The sequence below is a fragment of the Carassius carassius genome, chromosome 5, assembly GCF_963082965.1.
Source record: "Carassius carassius chromosome 5, fCarCar2.1, whole genome shotgun sequence".
Lineage (NCBI taxonomy): Eukaryota > Metazoa > Chordata > Actinopteri > Cypriniformes > Cyprinidae > Carassius > Carassius carassius.
This window is the reverse complement of record NC_081759.1, coordinates 8,961,505-8,972,263: the sequence shown is the minus strand read 5'-3', so window position 1 is coordinate 8,972,263 and position 10,759 is coordinate 8,961,505. Positions and strand designations below refer to the sequence as shown.

Genomic DNA, 10,759 nt, shown 5'->3' with positions numbered 1-10,759 from the left:
ATGGTTTGTAAGTGTCTTCTTGGTGTGTGTAAATCCACTGAGTGGCAGTAGATGCTCATTTTCTCTGGTATCAGGTCTCATCACTGCTCTATGGGGACTCTCAACTGGTCTCAAGGAGAGGAAGGGTAAGGGTTGATGAATGCTCACTGATCTTCACTGAAGCGTGGGCTGTTTTTTACTCTTTTCCAGACTGCTGTGTTTTTTTGTTTGTATTGATTCTGAAGTTAAAATTATGTGCTGTGTGTATTTAGTCACTGTATTGGCTGTTTAAACATGCCATTGTGTCGACAGTAGCTTATTCTATTTTTGTTTATTATTGGATAATTGTTATTTATTGTTGGATAACTCTGGTTGTTGTTGTCTTATTTATTTAATGAAAAGCTTGACCATTTGTTAGCTTTTGGTAATTTTTGGCCAATCCAACATCTTCTGCACATTTCACTCTAATAGTGCCTGACATTTTAACTCATGACATTCAGTGATGCTCAAGGCAAGACTTATAAAACGTTTCCATGACCTCCAGACTTGAACATTGTAGTTCAATAGCTAAAGGTGGATATCCTGATACGATAAATAAGCTATAAAATAAGCCATCGACTGGCTACCTTCATCTGTTCATTTAGCCTAACATTCTTCAAAATATCTTCTTTTAAATGATTAGGCTACAGAATTTTCATTTTTGGCAGAACTATCTCTTTAATAATACAGTTCGATCAATATTTTAACATAGGTACATGATTATTGACATTATGTTTTATGTGTAAAGCAAGATGAGAATAGGTCCCCTGGTGTGTAACCCGACCAGGCGCCTTGTAGTCACTCAACCGGTGCAGTTCTCCGAGAAGAGTCCACACACTTTGGTGACGTAATGCCGCATAGATAGTCCTCTGTGAGAGAGACACACACCGCGCATGCGCAGTCTCCTCCTCGTTCCAGAGGGAATCATCGGGCGGCTTCATTGCTGGCGGCGACATTCTCAACAGTTCATGAGCTGAAGACAGTTCCTCTGCCCTCCTCGTAATGGACTCTCAGAAAGTAAGTAGCAAACAGTTGCAGTGATTAGATAAAATTGAAAAGCTGAAATGTCTCAGCGACCCATTATGATGATGGAATCATATTACTCTATCATGTCGCTTTTATACGCAGCACCGTTAATAATCGCCCGGCTCTGTAAATAGACCCTGCTTTACATTCATACCAATGAAGTGGAAAACGAATATGCTATATTCACTGTAAGTGTCAACTGTTCTTGAGGCCTTTATGAATTGACATTGGCGTATTAAAAATAGTGTTTGACCTGTGGCTGTATATAGGCAGCTATATTCATGAAGAGGATTTATATTAGACCGAATCTAACACACATGTGTTTTGTGTTGCCGGTTGTAAAAATGTTACATTAACGTCCCGTGTTATGCTACTTTGGACTGAGCCCTTGTTACAGAACACGAATAGGCTATATTATTCTGTGCTATACATTACATTAGCTCAACGTTGTGTCTCATTCTGTAAAATGTGTCATGTTGATGAAAGATACAGATTATATAATGAGAGAGTAAAATAAATATTTAACATTTAACCAGAATTACAAAAAATACAGGTTGCATAAGTGTAATATGAAGGCTATAGGTTTTTGTAATAGCAGAGCACCTGCGCTCCCATGTTTACTTAGTAAAAGTAGATAAAGAGATGGGAAGTGACATCAGGCAGGAATAAAAAGCTGTGCACATGAACAGAAACAGATCTCTAAACACACACATGCCATTTAATTCCTGCTTACTATGCTATTCTTCCACATAATGTTATGATAGCTGTGATAGACCTCTGAGGAAGCAGTCAAAGTCATCTTTGTCTCGAGTGTTTGCATAGGTGTGTTGCATCTCTGTATATTAGTGAATGTTCTTACTCTGTGCTCGGCAGTATTAAATGCAAGTCATGTTGAGAAGTTTAACGTGGTGCGTAATTACTGATTATAATGCAGTTATTATTATGCAGTTTTGTTGTGGTCATGCTTTTATTATTGAATCAATTGGGAGAGTGTTGTATATAAATAACCCTAGAAATACACACATGTGCATGCTTCCTGTATCAGGGCTAATCGAGGAAGGGGATAGCACACAACCTGAGTGCAATTTTGACTGTATTGTCAGGAAGTTGGTCTTTGAAGGAGTCAGATTTCAAAGGTGATGCAGGGTGTAACGTAACATTGGACTTCAACGGGTGGTCGTTCTATTCACCTGCAACTCAAAATCCATCTCATCTGGAGTCCAGCAGTCAGAGGAAACATAAGGGATCAGATTGCAGCCCCTGAAAGTTAGATCAGGTTTACTGGCCTCCATAAACTCCTTAGTTATAAAGTGTAAGCATGTGAATCTGTTACAAAGGTGGATCTTATTGTTTGATGGTTTCTAATTCTCCACTTCAGGTTAGGGATGGTCAAAGAGCAAATTACAGATAGTTAGAACCAAACCTGACTTATGTGTCTGAACTAGGTCAGCAATGCCCTCTCATGTTTCCCTTTGCAGTTGGCTGTCAATAGTTTTGTGTTGACTAAGCTTAGAGTTGTGGAACTGCAAGCTGAATGTAACAGACAGACGGTTTCAAGTGTGTGAAATCTTTAGCCATTTTAAAACTCATCTGAATGGCAAACATCCTCAACAGATCGAGGCAAACACCAATATTCCTTTAAAGGGCCTGCTCGCATGATGTTTATTTGGTTATTTCTTTGTTGTTCTTCACACATCACATGCCTCATCGTCTCATATTTCATCTCAAGCATGTTCTTCACTTCATGATCTGTCACAACTTCTCTTTCATTGTGACCTTCAAAAATGTAATAGTGAGTATTTGGCAGCACTTTATTATTATTACGTTACATGTAGAACTAACAGTAGTTTATGCATAATTACATACAACTAACCCTAAACCAATCTGAAATCTTAAACAATATTGTAGCAGACATGCTCTCCTCAGGACTATTAAATGCAAGTCATGTTGAGAAGTTAATTAATATCGCTCTGTGCTTGATTGTATAAATAAACTTTAACAAGAACACCTTTAAATAAAGTGTAAAAATGTAGCATGAATGCACAATTTAAAAAAAAACAGTATTGCTATAGATAGTATAACTGTGTTCTTTATATTACAACAAGTTGAATCTCTTAATTTGAGAAACATAATTTTGTGTTTGTTGTGTCTGTTGTGTATCTATTGTGTAATCTTAAAGCAGTCTTTCTGGATTAGGCCCAGAAGCCTTTATCCTTAACTAGCACTCTCTTCTGGACACGGACTATAGAGCGTGGTGTGGATTTGAGGGAATTAGGGACTGTCTGACCAAAATAGTGTGCACTACAACGTCATTCAGTCTTGACCCTATTGTTGACTTTGTGTATGTGTCTGTAGACTGCTTGAAAATGGTAATCTCTGTGAAGAGAGTTATGCTGTGGCATAGCCTAGCGTATGAAGTAGTCTACATTTCATATATTGCTTGTGCTACCTTTTGTGCTAACTCCAATGTGTAATCTCCAACATACATAATTTCATGAAACAAAACAACTGGCTAGTGGCTACCTCGGCAAAACAATTTCAGAGAAATATGTGTAAGTTTGTCTATACTGATAATATTATTATTACATATGTTTAGTATATAGGTATTTTATATTTATATGAATCATTAGTTCATTGAGAGTGATTGTTCCTTCTGCTGAACTAATCCCTCAGCTTGCTTAATCATGGCATGCTTCTCTCTCACAGCGTCTGATCTGATAAGCTTTTACTCCTCTCTGTTATTCATGCATATTGGGTTTCTTCGACCAACGTCTCTTGCAAGCACTTGGAATTTTGTACAGAAACTTGTGGATGTAGTATCAGTAATTCAGTGTTGGTACTTGGTAGGGTACAGCAACAATTACTTTAAAAGTACAAGTTACATTTTTGTTAAACATTCTTCCCTGAATTACATGACAATTCTGTCATTATTTATTCCCTCTCATGTTGTTCCAAATGCATATTATATGTGTATGCTTTTGCGTAAGCGTATAGTTGCTGTAGCTTGACAGAAAACAACAGAGACATTAAACAATAGCTCAGCTCATCCTCCATGAGGTTCACACAGCATCAAACTTTAACCCTGCATTCATTAATGCTTTAATGCATTAATAATGATAGACACCTCCTCTAAGGGACAAAATGGTCATTTATATCACTAAAGATTCTGCCTTGTCTTGTGGATCTTAAAATAAAAAAATCTTTTGCAAACAGCTACAGAATATGTCTGATTGGTTAACCCATAGGACTTCCAGCTAGGCCTCAAAAAGGCTTTGACAAATCATCAGGTGGCTCAAATTCAAAGAATATGCCAGTGATTTTCAATCCTGCTCCTGGAGAGCCTGCCCAAAAAGGTTTTATACCAGCCTCAAATTTTCAAGTGATCTTAAGACCTTGTTTAAATGGTTCAGGTGTGTTTGATTCAAGTGGAAGTTAAATCAGTGGGTCTGCAGGAGCAAAAAATAAGGTTATTTTAATTGGTCATAGCTAGGGCTGTGCGATTAATCGAAATCAAAATAACATTTTTTAAATCGCTTTATAGCACGATTTTCCGCAGCCCCGACCTCCCGCAGTATGTTATCTGAACCAATCAGGATGCAGCGCACCTAAGTGGAGCGCGAGAACAGAGCAGACTGGGCATATGCCTAACTCCAGGTTCACACACTCTGTGATGCGTAAACATCCCTGACCACGGGTTTTATTTTAATTTTTTATTATAATTTTTTGCCATATGTCTAGATTTTGTTTGACATCTTTACTGAGTGATTATTTTTACTCAAATCTGTTCTAGAGACATGTTACAACTTTTTGATAAAGCTCTCATTGGTTTTCTTTTGGAAATATGTTTCAAATGTATACTGAATGCATTTATGACTGTAAAGCATGCCTGTGTGTGTCAAAATCGTGATTAAAATCGAAATCGCAAAATTGATCAAAAAATCGTGATAGGTTTTTTTTGTCCATATCGCACAGCCCTAGTCATAACTTCTGGAGAGAAGTAGTGCAAACACTGGATGGACGCTGGAAGCTACTGTGCACACTAACAGAGAATTTGAAAGGCTGTGTGTTTGATTTTATGCATACAATAAGATTGGGATGGAAGAACTAGGGCAGTCATTGCTCAGTTCCTTGGCTGAAGTTGCTGAGGTAGTTAAAAAGTTAAAAGAGTGGCAAGGTGCAGGGGGTGGATGATATTCACCTTAAGATACAGGAAGTCTCTGGATGTTGTTGAGCTTCTTAAAAAGAGCAAAAGAAGGAAATATTGGGTCCATCCAATCTAGAGAGGAAGGAGAGTTCCCCCTCCTTATTAAGGAGTGGCAGGATAATCTGGGATGATTCAAGGTTAACTTGTAAAAATGTTTTTTTTTTTTTAAACAGTGGTTGCCAAAGTTTTCCTTTGGGGACATAATTTAAAGTTGGAAAAAGGTTATAAATTGTAATATATAGCAGAATATGGTCTTTCAGCCTCTGGTGATTCCCACCCCTACCAAGAACCAGTATCTTATTGGACTGTAACTGAGTCAATACTGGACAACGATAAACTCCAGACAAACATTACTGTTATTGATACTTTCATTGTTTTAGCTAAGTATACTTCAATGTTTATGTCAAATTATAAGCTGCTGCTTGTCATTTTCCTTCACTAAATGATGTGGACAATGTTTGCTCGACATGTGATATCATTCATGTGTGGTGTGTGTTTGCATGCAATCCGTCATGGTGGCAAGAGTAAAACATTCAAAAGTGTGGGCTCACGTTACAAAACTAAGCGGCACCAGTGTCAGATGCAATATATTAGGGCTGTGTATTGCCAAGAATCTGGCGGTACGATATGTATTACGATACCAGGGTCGCGATACGATTTGTTGCGAAACGATATGTTGCGATACATTGCGATACTATAAGCAAGGCGATATATTGGGCTATTTCTTATTTTAGGAATAGTATATATTGTAAGGAAAGTTATCATTAAGAACACACCACCATATGCAAACCTTAGCAATAAATAAATAAATTAAAATTGTTTAACCAAAACATAGTGTGATCTGCATTTGCAATAATCAGTCCCTGTAACATTCAACGTTATTGAACCATTTTTTGTGATTCCTTAGTTATCTTAGTTATCATCTGATTGTGTTAGTACTGTCAAAAACACACACAGTTTACATATAAACACAGTTATGTCTATTTGAGCAAAAATCGGATGCGTGCAACGCTCTAAAATCGACAGTACTAAACATGATGCTGATTGTCATTTAAAGGGATAGTTCACTCACAAATTTAAATTCTGTCATTATTTACTCACTGTCATGTTGTACCAAATCTGTATTCATTTCTTGTGCTGAACATAAAATAAGATATTTTGAAGAATGTGGAGTTGTGGAGGGAGTGGAGTTGCTGGTCCCCACTGACTTTGATAGTTGGAAAAAAAATATGTAAGACTAGGGATACAATGTAGAGCTGAAACAACGAATCGATTTAATCGATTAAAATCGATTATTAAAATAGTTGTCAACTAATTTAGTCATCGATTCGTTGCTAAATAACATTTATTTGCCGTAAGCGGCTCATTTCGTGCATATTTCAAATCTGCGGTGACCAAAGTCTGGCAGTAATGAGCCACCGGAGGTTTTACTAAGCCAGTACAGCAGGAGAAGTAGCGAATAGCCAATAGCTGGCCTCGTTTTATGTCACGTGCTTCCCGAACAGCGTCTCTGCAGCATTCAGCGTGATGTGGGAGTACCTTACTTTGAGCCTTCAAAAAAGAAGAGTAACCTGTAAACTCGGCACTACTGAACTGTTTAAGGGGACGTTCACATATCGCGTCTTTTGCGCGCTCAAGTTCGTTATTTCCAACACCGCACCGCATCGAGTTAAAACATTTCAACTTTTCAGAATGCCGCAAGCACACCGCGGGTCATGTGACAAGAACTAACCAATCAGCTTCATCCTTTCCCGTAACAACATTAAAAGCTCAGTCAAGATGAAGGAACAGCTGATCATAGTTGTATATGGATTTCCATTTTGAAATAAATTTAGTAGCAGAGCTACTGCAAGCGATTTTTTGAGCTGCAAATCCATTTATCCTTTGCTGAAATTTCCGCGTCTTCAAGGAGAGAGCACGTCATGGTTGCTTGGCAAAGGCAGACGCCACAGGGGCGCTTCTGCCCGAGCGCTTTGGAAAGAAGGAGAAAGCGGTGCGCCTAGCGTTTTCCACTAGTTTTAGGGCGCGAATTGTGAACGGCCCCTAAGACTTTCATTTGTGCAGATTCTCCAGTACAATGTTGTTTGCAAATGTTTAGTCGTAAAAGCTGATAACATTGCTTTTTAACAGTTAACATTTAAAGCTTTACAAACATGTTCTGTGATCAGTTTGTCATTTACCAGTTCAAAATTCAGTCGTGCAGCCTAATTATGACTGAATGAGAGAGGTAAATGTTTAAAGATATTTGAAATGCACTTTTTTTCTAAGTATTCACTGCTCTTTTTCACACAGCAGGTTTTTTGTGTGTGTCCAATTTTTTTTTCTGGACAACCTTCTGATGGATTTACTTGGGGGAAAAATGGAAAAAACTCAAATATAAGTACATAAACCGATTAATCCTAAAAAATAATCGACAGATTAATTGATTATCAAAATAATCATTAGTTGCAGCCCTAATACAATGATATGAAAATTTTGGCCAATACCAATAAACGATAATTCTTTAAATATGAAAGCCGATAGCCGATATGTTGGCCGATAAATCTAAATCCACATTTGTACGTAGTTTTTGAGAGCCTGATTACCAAAAAAGTCTCATCATTAAAAGGCATTAAACACTTCAACATAAATAAAAAAAATAAAGCAGCCTTACAAATAAATAAAATAATGCTTAAATAATGGAAATAATTTACTGGACAACAATACTTGCATGTAAAATGAAAATGTAAAAAAAAAATAAGGCGATAAGACGATGGAGTGTGTTGAAAGAGGTCCAGCATGTAAGGACTATAGCCAAAGTTATTGTAAAAATCATTAAATATTGTCATTAATAAGAGTATTTGTCAATCTAATTCATGTAGACCTGTTTTTTTCTGGCTATTATTATTAGGTTGCTTTTATTATTAAATTATTATTACAATTAATTTGCTTTGCAACAATTTCATAGCGCATCACCGCATAACTGACACGTGAGTGAAAAGGTTTTAAAAATGTCAGGTTTATTATAGCCTACAATTAATTATAGTCCTATAGCCTAAATAAAATTTTTACACTTCAGTAACACTTTTATGCACCAACTTTCATAAGCAACTTGTTCAACACGAAAAATGTTTCTTCTCATTGTTTTCACTATGTTCAGGCCACAAGAGAAACATTAAAGAAATAAATTAAAACAGTTGTATGTCAGATATACCACATATTAGGAGATTCGTCTCTCGTCGTCTCTGAATATGTGCTGTAGGGCTGTAGCTATCGAATATTTTAGTAATTGAGTATTCTACCAAAAATTCCATCGATTAATCGAGTAATCGGATAAAATGTGTTTTTGCTTAATTAAAGTGCAATATTAATTATGCAAGAGAAAATAAGACTCCTGGGTCTCTTAAAATGAACAACTAAGTTTCCTTTTTTAGAAAAAAAATATTTGTATTTTTTAAATGCATAGAATGCATTAATAATCTTTTAATTATTAAAAATTAACTTAACTTTTTGGTAAACAAAGGGGATTTACTATAAAAAATAAAACATGGAAGAAATTTTGTTTGATTAAACCTTAATTTTTTTTTTGATTTTGGCTATGTACATTCTGCTGAACAATAGTCTTTAACCGGACTTTTATTTTGACGGGTTGACGTTATTTTACAGTTCTGTGTATGTGATGTGACGCTAGTTTTACTCAAATCAAACCGTCAAATGCTCATGAAGTGACTGTCAGAGCAGTTCTGGAGATGTTGTTCATGTGTTCACGTCCTTATTTAGTGAGACAGCAGACGCTGAAATCACCGCGAGCGTCACACGCGCTTCAGTGTGTGTGATAAAGGAAGACGCGCTTCTGCTCAATTCATTAACAGAGACATGCAGGATTAATATTTAAACAGATTGTTCCGGCTTAATATTTACAGATATTAGTCCATATCGTGATTTTATGTAAGTGCAATGACCTATTTTTGATTAATTCATTCAAAATTAGGCAAATTCCGTGCCATTCCGCGTTAAACTGTGAATTCCGTTTTTATGACTGGATTCCGCGATTCCCTCCACGTTTTCTGCATTCGCGGAAATCATAGGGTCCTAGTTGTGGTATGCCAGCTCTATCTTGCAATGGACATATGCCATGGCCCACGACGTTCTCTTTACGTTTGCACGCGCCCTCAAATCAAAACACTGCTGACTCCTTGTAGTTTGAGATTTCGGACCTTCTTTTACTGTCTATGTTTCGGACCCAGCACTTATGTCTCCTTCCGCTTTGTGGGTGACGTAAACGCGTTATAAAAAATAATTGCGAAAGAACCTGACGTAAGATTTAAAATAAATTAAAAGAGGCTTCGAGGCAGAGGAATTTGCCTCGATCATTTTTTGTAATCGAGTTACTCGAGTTACTCGAGGAATCGTTTCAGCCCTAATGTGCTGTTAATGTGTGCGTCGTTAGATGCCGAAAGTGCGGCCAGTTTTTACTTTCACTATCATTGTGAAAGATGTTCACAGGCATAAGTTTGACTTGCACAAAGTTTGCACGTTGCTTTCACGGTTTAAAACAGAAGTAGCCTATTTCCAATATTGCAATGCACCTGCGCTACAACCCGAATAGTCAGATGTGTTGTGGACATGCTCTGAACGCGCTGAAACACAGCAATCAAACCCAAATAATTCACAACTTTTTTTTTTATTACAGTAATATTCTCTTTATAATATTATGTTAATGACATTCCCAATTATAGTTATTAATGTTGTGCATTGCTGTTGTGCACAAGCTGCGTGTGCTGAAGCTGAAGATCTGAATGAACACTGGTAAACTGAAGTGCTGCCAGCTTATTTAACACAGGGAAATGCATCATATATTAGATATTTATACAACTTAAATATAATATTACAACTTATATATATACAAAAAGACCAAATGCACACGTGAAGTTGAACTAAGTTACGTGCTAATCAGAATGTGTAACTTCTGTTGTGGATGCGCTCTTGGCTCTTCCCGCAACAACGCACTGAAACATGGAAACCAAACCAAATGAATTTATAAAGTTTTATTATAATAGTGTTCTCATTAGGGCTGTAGCTATCGAATATTTTAGTAATAGAGTATTCTACCAAAAATTCCATTGATTAATCGAGTAATCAGATAAAATGTGTTTTTGCTTAATTAAAGTGCAATATTAATTATGCAAGAGAAAATAAGAATCCTGGGTCTCTTAAAATGAACAACTAAGTTTCCTTTTTTAGAAAAAAATATTTTTTATTTTTTAAATGCATAGAATGCAATGCATACATAAAAAATAAACATTTAATTATTACCCATTGTTTCTCTGTCTGTACTTGTACTGTGAACAATGACAATAAAGTTGAAAGATGAATTAAGTGCATTTAAGTGCCATTCGGTTGGGGTTTTAAATAAAGCATTTTCTGAGATGCACATTAAAAATTAAACACATAAAACATTAATTTAATTTATCTTTTAAATATTGAAAATTAAGCAAACTTAAAGGGATACTCCATCGTGTTTTCATATTA

The 10,759-nt window shown here is 36.4% G+C and overlaps 1 protein-coding gene across 6 annotated transcripts in view; it reads left to right on the top strand.

Annotated features, from left to right (window-relative positions):
• The first annotated feature begins 917 nt into the window (after positions 1-917).
• Positions 918-10,759, top strand: part of fsd1l (fibronectin type III and SPRY domain containing 1-like) — a 36,844-nt gene continuing 27,002 nt past the window's right edge. For all 6 annotated transcript variants that reach the window (XM_059549663.1, XM_059549662.1, XM_059549661.1 and 3 more), the window contains exon 1: positions 918-1,035. In XM_059549663.1, coding sequence (XP_059405646.1) covers positions 1,021-1,035 — 15 coding nt within the window. In that variant the 5' untranslated portion in view covers positions 918-1,020. The remainder of the gene's footprint in view (positions 1,036-10,759) is intronic.